General features: G+C 40.0%; 1 protein-coding gene across 1 annotated transcript in view; it reads left to right on the forward strand.

Annotated features, from left to right (window-relative positions):
- Positions 1-303: 303 nt before the first annotated feature.
- Positions 304-18,202, forward strand: part of MND1 (meiotic nuclear divisions 1) — a 43,256-nt gene continuing 25,357 nt past the window's right edge. Inside the window, exons 1-4 of the mRNA XM_080344371.1 lie at positions 304-383; positions 2,218-2,283; positions 3,068-3,125; positions 4,930-5,078. Of these exons, the coding sequence (XP_080200497.1) occupies positions 381-383; positions 2,218-2,283; positions 3,068-3,125; positions 4,930-5,078 (276 nt within the window). The 5' untranslated portion in view covers positions 304-380. The remainder of the gene's footprint in view (positions 384-2,217; positions 2,284-3,067; positions 3,126-4,929; positions 5,079-18,202) is intronic.

Genomic DNA, 18,202 nt, shown 5'->3' on the forward strand with positions numbered 1-18,202 from the left:
TCTGCTTTCTGGTGCAGCAAGACTGGTGTATAAAATCGCAAGGATCTATTTCTTGGTTGATGGTATCGAGCACTATAAAACCCAGACTATAATTTCACGCATCATTTTCCTCCTTAAACGTCCTCCACCGTGCAACCCGCACGGCCCTGCTTCCGAGCACCCGGGAGCCCGGGCCGCTGCAGCCCCGCCCCTCGGCCCGGCCGCTGCAGCCCCGCCCCTCGGCCCGGCCCCGCCGCCTCCGCCGGGGAGACGCGCCCCGCAGCCCGGCCCGATGTGGCCGCGGGGCGGGCGGCAGGCGGCGCTGCGAGCTGCGCAGGCGGGCTCCCGGCAGCCTCTTCCCTCCCGGTGGCGCCGAAATCAACTTCTGCGCTGCCGGCGACATGGTAAGCGGCGCCCGCGGTGGAGCTGGCGGCCCTCCGCCTGCTCTCGCTGGAGACGTGAGCCGGCCGGCGGTGCCGTGCCCGGGCCGGGCGGTCAGTGAGGCTGCGGAGGGAGCGGCGGGGCGAGCGCCGGTGCGGGCTGTGGGAATAGGGCGAGGCCGCCGTTGCTGCGGGCCCCGGCCGCCCGCGCCCCGCCTGCCCTCCACCCGCCCTCCGCCCTTGCGGCTGCTGCGGGAGAGCGGCGGGAGCTGCCCGCCTGCCGCCGGGGCCGTGTCCCCAGCGCCCGCACGGCAGCAGCGGGAGTCCCGGTCGCCCTGCCCATCTCCTCCCCATGAGCACCCCCGGGCCCGGTCCGGCCGTGCAGCGTTACCGTGGCGTAGGCCGTTTACTTGCCTGGCTGTGGCAGGTGTCTTGAAGAGCAACGTGAATTCAGCTGTAGCTTGAGGGGGGCACGGTGCCCAGGGAGGCCCACGGGTGGGCCGGATCCCCTGGTGTGACCGGGCGGAGGCGGGTGCGAGCTACCGGAATGGCCGGGGCGCCCCAGGGCCCGGAGCGGCGTCCGTACCTGTGGCCACCTCAGCAGCGGGAGTGACCGCGAAACTGAAGGGCCTGGTGTGGAACAGCGGGCAAAGAGGTAGGAGATGGAAACCAACGGGAAAATTAATAACGTTTTTGAAATCTAAACCCATCTGGCTGTTTTCCTCTTGACGCACATTTATAATTTTATGCTGCCCTACTGTGTGATTTACTTAAGAAGGAGGCAGCAGTTAAGCCCTTCTGTCAGGGTTTGGGAAGAAACCCACACATCTTTTTCAAAGCACCATGTTATTAGACCCCCCGCTTCCTTTGACTCAAGGGTAATCTATATAATTTTTTTTTTTTTTTCAGGGAGCCCTTTTTCTGCCACCATCCTATTTTACTCTTGCTCTCCCCCTTTCACTTGCCTGTAGCCACACGCAGCAGCGCAGGTTCTTGGAGCTGGTGAAGCAGGGAGTGGGGCAGGGGAAAGTTGTTCCTCATTCACCTAATGGCCACTGCTTTTGGGTTGTGGAGGACTATGCTAAACACTATTAATAAAGCCCCAGTTCTTGGTGAAGTATTTTAGATCCTAACTTTACAAAGGGCATGTCAAAATAGTGTCTCTGAAAGTGATCAGAGGAGGATATTTCTCAGTTTTGTATTACTGATAGCAGTTTGTGAATGGTCGTTTCTGCCTTTTGCTTCTCTTGCAATCCATGTTATTTACTGCTTGGTCATACAACTGCAGAGAAAGGAAACATGAGAAACACAGTTTTTAAAATGTGACCTTGAAACTATAAAGTTGGATAGGAAATTTGAAGAAGGGTGTAGTACCTCAAAATGCACTTTATCTCCTCAAAAAACTTAAATGGCCTGCATCTCACCCCAGTGTCTCTATATCACAAGATTAAAAAAAAAATCAATATGACAAACCCAAGATATTCCATCATATTTTTCTAAGGACTATTAAGCATTTGGATGAGTTGCTGAGAATTGGTATAAATACACACTTTTAATTTAGTAAGGTGAAACAAGGAATTGTTTGGGTATGCTGAGAAACATTGAGGCTTGAGCTGGATTTGGTTGTGTGAAGGATTGGCTCCAAATTCAGAATATAGCTCCATCAGTTCAATAGATTACAGGTGGTTTAGCTTAGTGTAATGATTCTTTAGGAATAAATAGTTTGTCTGAAAGTCTGGGGTTAGTGGTAAGTTATTTTAAAGGATGGCAAATGTAACTCAGTAGTAAATAGATTTGAATTCTGAGCAGATGTTAATTATTTAAATGGCTGAATATTTTGTTTTTTTTTCTGTTCTAGTCCAAGAAAAAAGGTCTGAGCTTTGAGGAGAAGAGAGTTCGCATGATGGAGATATTTTTTGAAACAGTAAGTAACCTGTAATTGTCCTGCATTTACATTGGTGGGAAAACAGGTCCTAAAAGGAGCTTAACTGGAGACGTGGATGAATTCTGTATATCCTGCATTTCACTCCTGTCCTGTGTCCATGTATTAATTACAGGGACAGGGCTCGATTTATGTGGCTTCTGATCAGGTCATCCTTGGGTGGAGCTAAGGCATGAAGATGCACAGGTGGTATTAAATGCTTCATGTGCTCCCCATGCAAATCTTCTCATTTTGAGTCTGTTACCATGAGAGAAATAGCAAGAGATGAGTTATTTCACTGCCACTTGTGGGAAAAGGAAGAAATCTGAGTGTAAGGAAAGATGGGAGTAGACCTGGAAGAAGTCACTGTGGAGAAGAAACCTGGAGATCCAAAAGCAGAACTCCAGTTATATTGGTGATGTGTAATTCATGATGTTTCACCTATTAAAAAAAACATTGTGACATTTGAGTACTTGAGCGATGTGGTGCATCTGGTGCTGACAGTCTGACCTTGGCTTTGTCTGCCCCAAGGGGTTTACAGTCTAACTTCAGGCAAAATACGGTGACTTTAGAGTACCAAATAAAAGAACAGGGCTTGTTACAATAATAGTACTTTTAAAAAAATTCTCAGAATGTTCTAATTCTATTGAGGGATACTTCCCTAGCAAAATATAAACATGCAATGTATTTCCTGCTTGCTTTTGTTGGCATTGATTTAGTGTAAAAACCACTCAGGCTTAGATGATGCTGTCATTTGGAGCTAAAGTGTCTTTTATGTTTTGCACAGAAAGACGTGTTCCAGTTGAAGGATATAGAGAAGATTGCTCCAAAAGAAAAAGGGATCAGTAAGTGTTTACAAAAGCTATTTCTCTTGAGTCATTAATCATTTCTGGGACAGGCTACAAATTTAGGGTTTTGACTGTAATTATAATGGAAAAAAATAACTAGAAAGGGACACTGGTCAATGGCAGGGCTGTAGCATTAAAAGCCATATTAACACATAGTCGTACCTTGGTTTGCTGTTGTTTGTCACTTGGGTGTTAGGGCCAAAATGGGAGATTATTAAAATGTCACAGCTGACTCCAAGTTAACCACTTCAACACAGGATGGAGTTTTTCCTGGGCTCTGAGATGCCTGACTTGCAGTGACTGTCAGTCTATGGAATTGTTATGTGTACTCGGGTAGTGAACAGAGGATTGAAATTTCTGTCTATAATGTCGCAAATATCTGAAAATACTAGTCCACGGTCCAAGTTGTGTTGAGTTTCTCCCCAAAAAATGACTGGTCAGCTGCAAATGGAAGGGGTTTGTCTTTTCAGTGAAAGCCTTTGTGATGAGATCCCTTGGTTTAGGATTAGGTCCAAGAGGATTTATCTTCTGCTGTTGAGTTGTTTTATATGTTCCTCATTCTGCTTTCTTCTATGTTGACTGACAAAAGGGGAATGAAGCGTAACGTTTGCGTAGTTGCCACTGTCCTTGACTAGTGTATCTTTGTGGCACACAAAGAGTAAATGAACTTGTTGAAAGAACCACAGACATGTGAACATTGCAAAGCAGTGGTTTTCTGTTACGTCAGCAGCTAACAGAGGCACTCATAGGCTTCTGAAGAGATGTGATGCTGTCTTGATTGATTTGTCAATGCATATGATTAATTGCAAATTGCACGAAGAGGATGCAAAGCACATGAAATGGAATTGCATATTTAAAAATCCAGAGTGTAGAGTTTCTAAAACCATTAACACCTTTGAGTAGTCCAAATTCATCCTGCCTCTGAATATGAAGACATTTAGCCGCACAACCCAAGTCACAGTTACTCTGGAAAAAAAAACAAAAACAAAAACAAAATAACAAACAAACATCTGGCCTATGGAAACACCCCCATACTGGCATCCAGCATATAGCTTCCAAAAAATTGGATGTTCCTGATCTGTGACCCCCTTAGACTTGACATTGCAAGTCAGACACTGAAAACCATTAATTAGCTCATAAGTCTTTATATCTGAAGCACCTGAGGATAATAATAATAACTACTTCTCTTTGTTCAACAGGTATAATTTTTTAAAATGGTGAATTATACCACACATTTGCTAGAAAATGAGCAATTATGTTCAAAAGTGTTTTGAATCCTTCTGACTGCAGATTACTTTCTTTATTGGAACTGAATATAATAAAAAGTAAAATTTGCCCCTCCTGAATCTATAGACAGATGGCTTTAGTGCCTCTGCTGCTGCTAAATGCTTCGATAAGCATTACAAAGTGAAATGTGGTTACCTTCCTAATGAAGAAATTATAAGTTAATCCATGTTAAATTTAAGATTGCCAGACAGCTTCTCAACTACCCTCTCATGAGTTTGTTCTGGTATTGTACTGCAATCTGTGTCTATGTTTTATGATACTCATGAGCAATGTTTTACAAACACCTAGTAGCAGACTGTGTAGAATAGCAGCCTTTATGTATAAGTTGCTGATTTTGAAGGGATTCATTCCTTCGAGTAAACATCAAGCGTGGTGTCCTGTTGAAACTGTCCAGCTAACTGACATTATAGTAAAATATTCCTGGAGGTGATTGTAGATGATGGATTATGGTATTCATAATATCCATAGTTTAGATGTTATGCAGTTCTAATTTGATATTTTTTCTTTTTATTAGCCTCAATGTCAGTGAAAGAGATTCTGCAAAGCTTAGTTGATGATGGCATGGTGGACACTGATAGAATTGGAACTTCCAATTATTTCTGGGCTTTTCCAAGCAAAGCTCTTCATGCCAGGAAGCGTAAACTGGAAGAACTGGAGTCTCAGGTAAATCAATTTTAATGCAAGTACTTGTTTACCTGAATGGGTTTGCTTTTTCCTTATACCATCTTGTCATTCTTTTTCATATCGTGCTCTTTCATGTGTGTCTATGTGTGCACACACACAGATTTTACTACAGGAATCATGTGGCACATGTGATTTGTCTTTCTCATTATCTTGGTATCACTTCAGAGAAGTTTTGAAGATTGCTTGTTTGAGCTTGGGAGGACTTCTTGTCTACTTGCTGCTGAAAGCATGGTATTCATGATGCAAAACATAATTTAAGGACTTCCTCAAAATATTTAGGCAACATATGCTATTATGTGTCTTTTATATATGTAGGTCATCATGGAATAATGGTCTAAAAGCCATGAGAGGACAAAAATGGATATCCTGAGTAAATGTGGCAATGGATACTACTTATGGCCGTTGTGCTTTTCTGTCTGTTTTTATTGGTAGCTTAATTTGTGAGCACTTGTGTAATCACATATTGTACTTTTGTTAGGAGAGAAGAGCAAATTGGTTATGACCCTCTGCAGAAGAACAAGGCATCTTTTGTTGCAGCATTGCTGTTCTATTGATCTGATTATTTCCTATTTTTTTAGGAACTGTCTTCTTTGCTTTTAATTGGAGTGGGAAAGCGTCTATTCATCAGTTTATTTGCAACTGGAGTACATGATAAGAAGATCAATAAACTAGCTTTATGGTCTTATTGCACCACAACACTGCCAGCTTTTCCCACGCTTATGTCCCACATTCCCTTATGTCCGTTCATCAAAAAATCATTTGAATTAATGCAAAATGCATTTTTAGAGACATTATTTTCTTCAGGCGTGGTTCTGGAATCACTGTTGCTATCTTACGTATGTACAGCTTTGTCAACTTCAGCTACTTTAAAGCTTCAAATCAACCATATAAAAACATGCCTTTTTCCTCAGCATGAATTAAAAAAGCAGTTTGTGAACCTGAAAACCTTTCATCAAAGCAGATTAAATAGCCTGATCAATGCAGTTGAAAGTTCTTGTTTATGCATAGAGTGCAGTGTGACCAGCTGAGAGGTAACCTCAGCAGTTATCCATTGCTATGCTGTTATTGCTTGTAAATCTCAGCCATTACTAACCTGAAAGAGTTCAGTCCACTGGTCTCTTTTAACCAACATTAAGATCATTTCCCTTTGCCCTGAACGTTTTCATTGCTGGCCTGAGTGCTCTAGACAGCTCTCCAAAGGCATTTTGTGCATCTCCTTGTGTGGGTCTGGCAGAGGGACGAGATGCTATATATATAGATATTTATAGTTATAGATATATTTTATATATATATATGTATAATAGCTAATATACATGCTATTCTGTCGCATGCTTGATGAGTCTGCTGCAGGTTTCAAGATCAAGACTGGCTAGAACTTTCACTTCATTTTTCCTTGTTCACTGATGCATGTGATTTTTATGAGCTAGCGATACCTTCAGGGGACTGTGACAGTAAGGAGGAAGTACTGTAGTCCTTCCGTCAATAACTGGAGCTGTACATTGATGACCTTTCAGGCAGGTGCTTTGGATGAGTTGGAAAATGCTGCTTGAGAGAGCTCTTGTACTGTGTGGGTCATCAAAATTATTGATTCTTTAATTTCAGATTTTGCAACTGACTTGCTTTATGTTTTGAGTAACTTTCTCAGCATCTCAGGTGACCTGTTAGTATCACAGATACAAACTATACCTTATGTGTACTGAAACTCGGTTGATATTAAGTTGTCCCACTGACAATTTTGTATGCTTGTTTACTGCCTTTGTTTTCAGAACTCATCAAATGAGTCCTGACACTAAAAACTTCCTTGATTTAGCTGGATATGCTTGTACTGTTTTCAGGCATGGACTTTAGAGTCTGGCATGACTGGACTTAAATTCATTTTTTTTCTGACTGGTAGTAACAGTGCACTGATTCCTCTTCCAGTGAAGTTTTGTTTGTTTAAAGCAGATCAGTTTACCTCTGCACTGACTTGGAACGAGGTTTCCTAGTAAAGTTACTCAACTTACTAGTATATTCACACACGTTTTAGACCAGTCTGCTTTGCCAGAACGTAGATGCCAACCGAGCAATTGAACAAAGCATGCTCTTGGATACTTTCTGGTTTTGCTCATGCTGTTTATAATAGCCAAGTAGTTGAATGAAGGAGTTGATATGTGTTGTCTTTGCTCTTGGGCCTGGTCCCATAATGAATTTTAAAGATAATTGATCGAGCAGGTCTCTGGCATATCCTGATGAATATCTTCCTTGGAATGTCTTGCAGGATCTGCCTAATGTGCTCCGCCATAATTATCCAGGGGTTATCTACAAGCATATGCTGTACTGCTTTAAGTGTACTGTTACATTATTAAACATAAACCCATCTATTATTATGGAATATGATAGACATGCAGTTATTGTATTGTAATATTATTTTATTATTATTTTTGTGTAGGAAACAAACTATCCTGATATAATCAGTTTTGCAATATGGAACTGTTCCAGTTGGAAGAAATAGTTTTGCTACCAGTTTTGCAAACCAAGTCCTGGGTCTAACGTATGAGATTACTGATATAAGAGCTCTCTTTAGACAATGTTGTGAGTCTGTAAGAAGGTTTATATTCATTACCTTGCTTTTCTGATGAGAATGGAAATGTTTCAGCATTTCAAGGAAAAACATTTTCAGTCGCTGAAAATAACTTCTCTGTTGACACAGTAGAAAGGTGGCATTTTCTATGAATAGGTCTTTGAACATCTTTACAAGATGATAGCAGATTCTGTCTGTGAGTTCAAATTAGCTATTTTAGTGTTTGTATTCATGATGTGAACACATACAGATTTTCTCAAGGATTTCTAAATCCAGTCACCGAGTATCACAAAACTTCTTGTCAGAACATGCAAAGCAGAGAAAAAAAGTAAGCTATTGTACCATTTCTGTTGCACGTTGCCTGTCTTTGAACATTCCTGTGTACAGCTTGTGGCATGCTGAGAGACATGTTTTCTTTCTGTGTCTTGTCCAGATCACTTGTCAACTATGTGAGTTGGTCTTCTTCAGCAGTTAAAAGCTGAAACTGAGCCTCCTTACTTAAAGCAGAAGTTTCAAAATCTAGTAGTTCAGTTCATGTTGCAATTAAAGCTTTTTACCAGGAGGCAATGTCTTTGTTTGCTGAGGGCATGGGTGAGTGGTGAAGGGAAAGGGATGATCCCTAATGCTGAACTGAGACATTTGAAATAACGTGGAGGAACAGAATAGGCTTCTTCATGAGGCAAATTCTGTTAATTCATAGCACTGTGGCTTACACTTGACAAATTGGGCCTGCTACAGAACCTTCTGCCTGCATGCATTGGTACTTCATGTTTTAGCAAAGTTGCTCATAGCTCTCTGCATCTTGCAGACCTTATGATGGTGGTGAGGCTGGTCTGGGAACTGTTCTTGGAATGAAATTTTTGTTTCAGGATTTTTAGTGATTATTGAGCCACATCCCAATTTGGAGACTGAGTAGCAAAGAAATCTGACTCAGGATTTATAAGGAAGAGCCAGTTTTGTCTGGATGTTTCATGTTACACCTCACAGTGGTTTTGTATAGCTTAGATTTTTTTCAAGTAGGAGTTATGTCATCAGTGTGATCCCCTTGTGTAGAGATATGGCAATTAAAAATGCTGCTTAAAATAAAGTTTCTGTTGACATAGCTTCCCCCTCAACCCCATCTTTCAACTTGCTTTTGTGGGGACAGGTGTTTGGAGAGGGATGCTAACTCCTGAACTGACGTATATTGCAAATCTTCTGCCAGTCTGATTAGGATTAGGATCTTGGTGCTGCCCTCTAACCCAGGATTACTGTTTAGACTCCTTCTCATTTTTTTGAAAAGCAAGGACAGCTAATATCTTTAGTTTGTGTAGCATCTGCTGCAATTTTTGGTTTTGCTGATCACTCTCAGAGTAAGAATTGCTAAGTAGGTCCTTATGGATTTTGTATTGATTTGTTTTGCAGTGGCATGGCTGCTCCTAAATGTTTGTCTTCTGCCAGATGCTTATCCTTCACCTCGTGGTTATACTTAGGCAGCTCTGAATTGGACCACTGAAAAAGTAAATGATGCTGGAAGTTGCATTTTGGTTAGATAAGTTTATAGTTGGATTAGTGTAGCTATGAGATGGTGAAACTAGAGCAAGGGTGTGGATTGAAAAATATGGTATTAACAAGGTTTGTAAGCAGAGACATTTTTCATGGAACTCCACTTCCGTCGAGAGAACTCTGAGTGCTTTACTGAGAGGGGGGGCTTTTTCTTTCCATAAGAAAAGGTGCAAGGATGGGGTTTTATTCTTCATCAATATTTTCCTGGCGGTCAGGTTCTGAAGTTTTGAATTACCTTTGATCAATTATGTTTTGACAAAATTAGATGTTTATTCTCAGCATAACAATACTGGAAGCTTAGGGTTGTTTGTTTTTTTTTTTTTTTTCAAGTAAGAAGAAGTTCACCTATGCAGTGTAAGCAGAAAGATCATAATTTATTGATGATTCTGCTGCCTTTTGTTGATTTTTGTGGCATGCATAAAATGAGGAGACTGGAGATGAGTGACTCAGGCATGTTAATCAGAGTCACATTTCAGTCTTGGGCAAGAGCTGCTAATGTGTTTCCTACAATTAGTCTCATTGCGTGTTTGGGTTTTACATTTGTCTGATGTACATATTGCTAGACGAAGGATATGAATGTGAAGGATATGTTACCTGCGGAAGAAGAGAAGGCGCATATGCAACCAATACCTTGACAACAGTTTTACAAGGTAGGAAATGATGTATCAATGAATGAGGAAAAGAGAAACCTTTCTCATGGAACCTTAGTATAAACAGATTCCACTTAGATTTTCTTTCATTTTGTCATCTACGTCTTTGGTAAAACACTTGCAACTGTGCTGTCTGTTTTAGATAAGGTGAATTAATGCTTGTTTGCATTTTGCTTTATGCTGGCTTGAATTAAGTATTAAAGTCACTAGTAACAGTGAGGCCTTTTTCACCCAAGAGCTGCTGATCCTGCAGACCATGACCCTCAGAAGCCATGGGGAGTGTCCCACCTCTCCAGCATGTTGTCTGCCATAGTTGGCATGACCAGGGGATCTCAGCTGCAGTTGCACTGGGCAGGTTTAGTACTGACACTACAGGGCTTCAGGAAGGCAGAAGCAATTTCAGTGATCCTTGGTGATATCAAAGTGTCTGGCATTCGGTATGACAGGGATATGTGCTCAAACCATACGGTTGTAGAGGATTGCCACAGCATAATATAATATTTTTAACAGGTGGGTATGTGAAATACCAAGTTCCTCAAAGATCTTGCAGTTATTAGTGCAACTATTGGCTGTGAGCACTGTAATCCAGTAGCTGGGGAAACAACCAGTTTACTTCCTTTTCTCAGTCTGGTTTGTGACAGTTATGTCACTGCTCAGTTCAAAACTGTTCCTTTCACAGTTTTATTATTAATTGACACATTTACATCATTTTTCATGGTGTTGCTTTCTTATGTATTCTGAGGCTTTACAATAGAAAGTTTAATGGCAAACAGTATTATAGCTACTTTTCCTTTTGAGAGCAGGATGGTGTCACTTTGTGCTGGAACAGTGATGAAACAGAATCTTTTTAAAGCAAGATAAGGGATGGACTTTTTATGCTGTTCTCTGTGTTTGCTTAAAGAAACATGTAAGCAACAGAGACCTGGGGAGAGTTTCTGGCAATTTGTTTTTCCTCCCACTAAGCGTTGCATTGGGCCAGTGTTAGTTAAGATGAAAGAGATTAGTTGATGTTTCATTCCTTAAATCCCTGCCCTAGGGTTGGTAAGAGGAGGCATTTTCACTTCCCATGACTCATGTATTGAGTCAGGGGAAGAATTTAGAAGTCAGTACATCCTAGCTCTCCTTTCGCAGCTATTTTTCTAAAACCAAACAACACAACCCCAGGAATGAACTTGTCAAAATAGAGTGACTTCACATGTACCAAATTGTTCGTGCTTATGAGCATTGAAATATGAAAAGAGAAAGGATTTATTTAAAATAATTTTTAAAAAGGACTCATGGAATGCTATGTTAGGAGATGCTATTGTTAGTAATGGACATTGTTTTAAAATAGTTAATGGAAGAAAATAATATTGGTGAGTAATCTGGCTTGAAGCCTTCTGGAGTTGTTTGACAACATAACTAAAAGGAGAGAACCCTATTTGTTCAGAATGCACACAGAAAATTTCAAATTTTAACAATAAATTTCTTTCAAGATGTAGCTTGATTTATTTATATCCTTTTAAACAGACATATTTTTCCTCCTCAAATACTATGACTGGATTACTGTATGGGAAGTTGCTTAATAGAGACTGAGACCACTGACTAAAGCAGGAGAAACCTGTGCTGTACAGGTCGTTTCAGCCTCAGCAGCCTCCTTCTTGATCCAATTGAGTGGCTCAGTTGTCAGGGTATTTCCACACAGTTTGGAGATTGAGCAATCGTACCTACTTAAGCCCAGAATCAGAGGCGGCTGGCTTAAAGTGTACGGTCCTGAGCTGAGGTACAGATCCATGGAGGTGGTGGGTGTCGGTGAGGGGCAGCAGGCTTGATTCGTGGCAGTGATGGGCCAGCCCTAGAGATACACGTGCAACACCTTAGCAATCTGTGGCCTAATGCTTTTGATAGAGCAGTTTATTTTTTGGGTGCAAGATTTTCACATTGTGATCAGTTTAATAGCTGTAGTAATTAATTATTCAGTATGTTTTTAAAATTACTTTTTCCATTTATTGAGCATAAAGGACTTGTATGCTTAAAGTATCTTAAGGTTTATAATGATCATAAGCTTTTCTGAAGTAGCTTTTATAAAAGGTTAGGGCTATCTTTTTAGTCTTTTTATGAATGTTAGGAAATAGCATAGAATCGTCCTCTAAAATTAGAGAAGTACATCAGCACTTTTGCAACCAATGTATGTGACTTGTGTTAGAAATTATTTGTTTAGATACTTTCTCTAATATGCATGCTTACAATTTAGTTTGATTAGATTGCAGAAAAAATAATAAATTACCACTTTCCAGGAAAAATAAGTCTAAGTTTTCTCTTTTAATGCCCGTTGTAATAAATAGTCAGGATCCCAATGTGCTGACTAAGCAGTTATGGTAGTCTTCCCGTGTCCAGTCTGGGGCTCCCTTTTTCCCTTGTATTTGAGGCCATCTCATTAGCTTTCTACTTCATTTATTTATTTGTTCTTCCTTGGACTGGCCTGGCTGTTTTGATAATCTGCAGCCCCAGCTGTTGGGTGATTCCATTCCCTTCTGGCTTGCCTTTTTTTTTTAAATTTTTTTTTCATTCCACTTACCTAGTAATGACTCTCCCAACAGAGGCAATTACTGACCTCTTCCTATTTTCAGCCTGCACAGATGTGTGCATTTTCTTTGAAATAAAGGACTAGACACGTAAAGAAATGGCCAAGTGCAAAGCTGCTATGGTATGACTAGCTAACTTCCTTCATGCTATCCAGTGGGAGTTGTGGCAGTAAGAAGTATCCTAAAAGCAAGCAGCTTTGCATCATTTAAACATTGAGAATATGTTGATTATATCTATGCATATTTCTTTGTTGATCCTATAAAGCCTATTCCCAGCATCAGTCTCCTAGAAGGTGCTAATAAAGTTTTATTTGAAACCGTCCGGGGGTTTTGTTAACTCTTTGTATCTTGTATTTAAAAAGATGTTGATGCCTTGAAATGATTCTGAATTTAGCAAGTCCTAAGATGTCCAACAGAGAATACTCTTCTAATGCTGTAACTTATTAGAGCCTTCTGGAATTATGTTTAATGGCATGCTACAAAGCCCTGGAGGGTATGCTTAGTTACTGCTGTCATGGCAGGCTTCTAAAAATACGGTGCTCTGGAGGCTTCTGTTAGAATTAAGCAACCTCTTAATTTGGTGTTCATTAGTTGAATTTCATGCTTTTCCTTTTACTAGCTGTTAATATGTAACTAGATGGATGGCAACTGTGAAGCGTAGGTTTTTCCTTTCCTGCCTTCATCATGAGCATAGACTAAAATTGGCATGATTTAAGAGCAATTAAAAAAAAAAATCTGGCTCTGTAGTAACTGTAAAGAATATAAAGTAGATTTAAAGGAAGAATCCTGCACCATTAAAAAGGATGTATTGTTACTGTGCCCCAGTAGCATATATTATATATTCATAATGATATAATGCAGGAAAAAATACTAGCTATTTCTAGCAGTGTTTTCTGTGAAACTGAATTTTTCAGGTAATGTCATCACACAGTTTACCTTTCCTTTTCAAAGAGGCTTGCACATTGGCTGCTGGCTCTGCTCCTGACATTGCAGTGAAACTGTTGATCTGAAATGCAAGAGATTGAGAATAAACATGGGTCTGTCACTCCAGAAGCCCAGTCCAGTCTGGCACAGAGGCAGCCCTGTGCCTGCACATCTCCCCGCACCCACAGGAGCATGGCAGGTGTGAGTGACAGCATATCAGCAAAACCCCAGCATTCTGAGCAAGTTTAAAGGCTTAGATGTTCTGTGCTGTCTGGCAAACCTGTAAGTTTGGCTCGGCTGTAAGGCCAGGAGCTTCCAGCCTGGGGATAAGGTGGAGGCAAGACTACTCTCAAAGCTGGATTTAATGGGAGCAGTGAGTAGTAATCTTATTTAATTTGAACTTTGACTTTTACCTTAAAATCTTGTCATTCAATTAGTATAGTATATTTTATTTCAGAAAATTAGTGTGCATGCAGAAACGAAGACACTAGCATGCAATTATATGTCTCACTTCATAGCATTTTGCTCTTCTGAAAGAATTAAATAAAAACCCAGAGAACAAAACCAAAATGTGTGAAGTTAGTTTGAAGCAGAGAGACTTTAGACGAAAGGTCTTTCTTGACGTAGTCAAACAGCTCATTATTGTTGATTACATGGTAGTTCCATCAAAGACTATTCTTTGTATGAGGAATTTGAGATGACTTGGCTATCTGTCTGAGCATTACTTGAAAACAATGAAATTGTCATAAAGAGTGAGTGTGTAAGAGTGCTGTCAAAACTCTGAAATTTGATAGATGTATTTTACCGATAATATCTCAGTGTAGAATTTGGGCCTTTTTAAAGCCTGTGGAATGAAGTTTTGATTTACTTATTTTGTCGTCTTTAGGCAGAACTTGGACTCAGGGAATATCAGATGAATATTGTGTTTTAACTTGGGACTATCTGTGCTTAGTCCCTGACGGCATTGTCTGTGTATGGCCTAGGTGATTAGGCTAGCAATCTTTAAAAGCCCATTAGGGAAAAAATAGAATTTTTCTTCTTTTTCTTCCTTTCTTTCCAAGGGAAAATATTTTTCAATGTTCTTTCTCCCTTCAACAGACGTGTTAACTATCACCTTGGACTTCACAAGTTTAGTAAATACGCTAGTGTGCAGTAACAAGCATACTTCTTGTCCAGGTATTAACATTTTCTGTAGTTCTGTAGGTCATGCAAGTGCCTTTTGGCTCTTTCAGCTTTACCCATTACACTGTTTGCATTTGTGAAACAGGGTTGAAGAATGAGGCATTTCAGCCTTTTTTTTTTTTCTTTTTGGGCTTACTTGGTATTTGTATCTGAGCAGACAGCCATCTGTCCCTCAGGTCGTGCCAATTATGCCAACTCTGAAAGCAGCCAGAGAAATTCAGTTGTTCCATTCAGCCTGCACAACTGTTTCTTTCACCTTTTGTCTGTTAAGGAGATTGGCCTCTAGTGGTTATTTTCTGTTGCATAACTAGTACTTGCCAAATGGTGTTCCAAATAAATGAAGCAAAAACAAAAGCTCACGGCAAGACATCTTGTCGAGGTAAACTCTAACTTTAACAATTATGGCAAATCTAAAAAGACGGAAAATAATTGAATTAAAAGCTGCTTTTAATATACAAGGGTTTACCATATATTGTAGTAATAATATTTCAAATAACTGCAGATAGCAATATAAGGTTTGTATGTGGATGGGTGAAGGTTCCAGTGGAGGGAGAATTCCTCATTTCTTTCTTCTGGATACTCTGTACATTCTTTTTCATTATCCAAAAGCCATTGCAATAAGAAGGACTCATACTCAGCATGACCTGAGAACAGAGCCATGCTTAATTTACCATGTGCTATCTCAGTCTCACTCTCATGTTAACATGCTAAATAAGTCAGGATTATAGGCCTAAATTTAATCTTGAAACACGAAATAGATTGTGTTTGTGGGAGGGGCAAGTAAATCAGTATTACTTGCATGACTACTCTAGCAAAACATAAATACTGCTTATGAGCGCAGAGATCTAACTTCAACATTCTCTTTTTTCCTTTTGAGCATTTTTATAGTCCTTTGTCAGACAATTACATGTAGAGTCAGATATTTTTTCAGTTAGGTCCCTGAAAAAAACTTTCACTTAGCTTGAGTGTCTGATACTTTTTTTTTTAATCACTGATATAACTTACGATCCAAAACTATAAAATACCCACTTATAACCTCTTCAGTACTTCCTTAAAAATATAGAACTTGCACATTGGCAGAATTAATAGCATAGTATTTTGGAACAAGCATTATTTACCTAAAGGAAACAGTGCACTAGCCCTTCATATTGAATAGCAAATATAACTTGTTTTGGGGCTCCTTTTTCTCCAGAAAACTATATTTATTCCCTACCTTCTTCCAAGTTTTTGAACTGATCCTTTCAAAGACTGCATTAAACATGAGGTAATCTTCTTATGGTAAAATTTGTAGCATGCATAAAGAGAAGAGAGTTCTTGTGTTGAACATTTCTCCAGCATACCTATAATGCAGAATTCAGGAAGGAAAAAATATTGTGAGTATAGAAATATGATGGGCCCTAACTCTGCCTCTTTTTCTGCAGTCTGTTTGCCATCCGTTTATGGTGTTCTCTTGCTGAAAAAAAAATCTTGTTTGTTTATTCTTTGATTTCTGAGTTAAAAATTCTTATTTTCTGTTGCTTTAAACTCTACTCTTGTTCTTATCTGTATTTCTTGAACCATTGCAGTCTCCCAGTTGCTTCTCTCGTGCTCCTTCTAAGTCCCAGCAAACATGATTCCCTACTTTGTACTGCTGAAGTGACTTAGAGTGACTTGGAGTGAGACATTGCATGCTGCTTTTCTCTTCTGTTCACAAACCTTAAAAGAAAAAAGATCTCTTTATTATACTTACATAACAAGTGTGTGTTTGCTGTCTGTGCTTCACTAAAAGTACCTGATGTCCCTGACTAAAGTCCTGGTGAACCTGGGATCTGCTCCTGTTATGGTTCAGTTTGCTGGATGGGTTACACGCAAAAATGGCATTTCAGGAGTGGTACCTGGGCATCCTGGGTGCGGAGCAGAAGTGACAGTCCTGCAGTGCACGGTAGCAGTCTCTGCTTCACAGCCAGCATAGTGAGCTAGCTTAAAAGTTTACTTCTGTGTACTTGGAGGCCTTGGCATGACTGCGTTTGTGACTGTGTATGTGAAAGTAGTAGTGTGCTTACTTTGTGTAGTCATTCAAAAAGCAATTCTGCACATTGTTGCGCTACTTTTTTTTTTTTTCTCTTTTAAGTTTTATTGTTTTAATCTGCAATGATTGCTGAGTAGTTTCTTCTAGTAATGTTCTGCGTATTTCTTTTAACACAGTAGGTCTGTTTTCAATATGTTCAGATGGTTCTTCGGCTGTTAATCTTTGCAGTTTTACTCTCTATATGTTATTAGTCTACTTTCTGGCTTCAGATTTTTTTCTTTCTTTAAAATCTAGAGGAATGCTTTGAAGTTCTTTCTCTCCATGCTTTCTGTCAATTCCATTTAAGATTTTCAGTGGTGGGTTAGTTTTAACATTGGAAAGAAATACACCAATCTATTGCAAATGTCACCCTAACACTCTTGTGTAAGCTAAAAGCAAACAAGCTCTTGCCTGAAACAAAGCATAGTGAGCTTCAAACCCAAAGTAACTAACTTTGCAAAGTTACAAACAATTAAGAAATGGATGTCTTAAATTCTTCTGTAGCGCCACAGTGAGTGGTGCTCACAATAGCAGTGGTTTTTAATACCATTTTTGGTTGAGTGTTTTGGCTGAAAGAAAAGTTGGCATATGATATTCCTCTGTCAGACCATAATGACAGTGGGATAACAGCTGTGAATGCTCCTGGTGGTTGGCGTAGAAGACCTTGGTTTGATTCACGTCCAGCGTACATATTAGGGCCTGTGTTTGCATGGCTTACACCAGGTTTGTAGATATTTTAATATGCTAGGGAGACAATCTACACATTTGGTGGGATATTGGTGGTTAGAGTGGCTAAGAACAAGTAATCAGAAGGAATACGACCAATAAAAACGTTTGCTGGAGAATAAAAAATCAAGTGTAGAGCCAGGACAGCAAGTTAGATCCAGCATCAGGCAAGTTTCGAGAAGGAGAAATGAACACTTCTGCTGTTGTGTGTCAGGGTTAAATGTTCCTCTTCTAAATGTACATCACCAATTTGCCAAAGTGGAATCCCGGTAATAATGCATGCATAGTAAATTATAAGTTACCTGTATATATCTAATCTGTGTCCTTTGATACAAACTGCTCCCCAAGGCCCATGATGGAACTGACGGTTGTCATCAGCACGGAGCACTTGGCACATGCAAACTGCTGCACAAATGTGTAGCTAAACATTGTGAGACCTGTGCAAAGTAGGAAGGAACATCCCCTTGAGGGACTTTGGGTTGAATTAGTGTCAAAGTTAGGCCAGTGGTCAATTGACCACAGTGGTCTGTAAAAGGAACAGGTTCCCAACTCTCCTGTTTTATAGCTGATAGTTACTTATTTAATTAATCTGTCTTTTTGTAGGCTCCCAGCATATTTTGCAAACACTGAGAATCCTATCATGGAGAATTGTTTTCATGTTTTTAGTCTTCCTTCCTTCTTCGAACAGCTTTCCTCTGCATGACAGGTTTTCCAGCTTTCTTGCATCTTGCTTAATCATGTGCTGTTTTGAAGGAGTCAGACAGACTGGAGACATGAAACTTTCTAGTACAGTAAAATATCTCTTTCTGGACTTGTTTTCCACACCTGGTCAGTTAGATTTATGGCAGAAGGTTGTTCATGTGTCTGGCCATACATCTCTCTTAAGCAACACCGAGGGGAGACAT

The sequence above is a fragment of the Nesoenas mayeri genome (assembly GCF_963082525.1).
Source record: "Nesoenas mayeri genome assembly, chromosome: 4".
NCBI classification, from domain to species: domain Eukaryota; kingdom Metazoa; phylum Chordata; class Aves; order Columbiformes; family Columbidae; genus Nesoenas; species Nesoenas mayeri.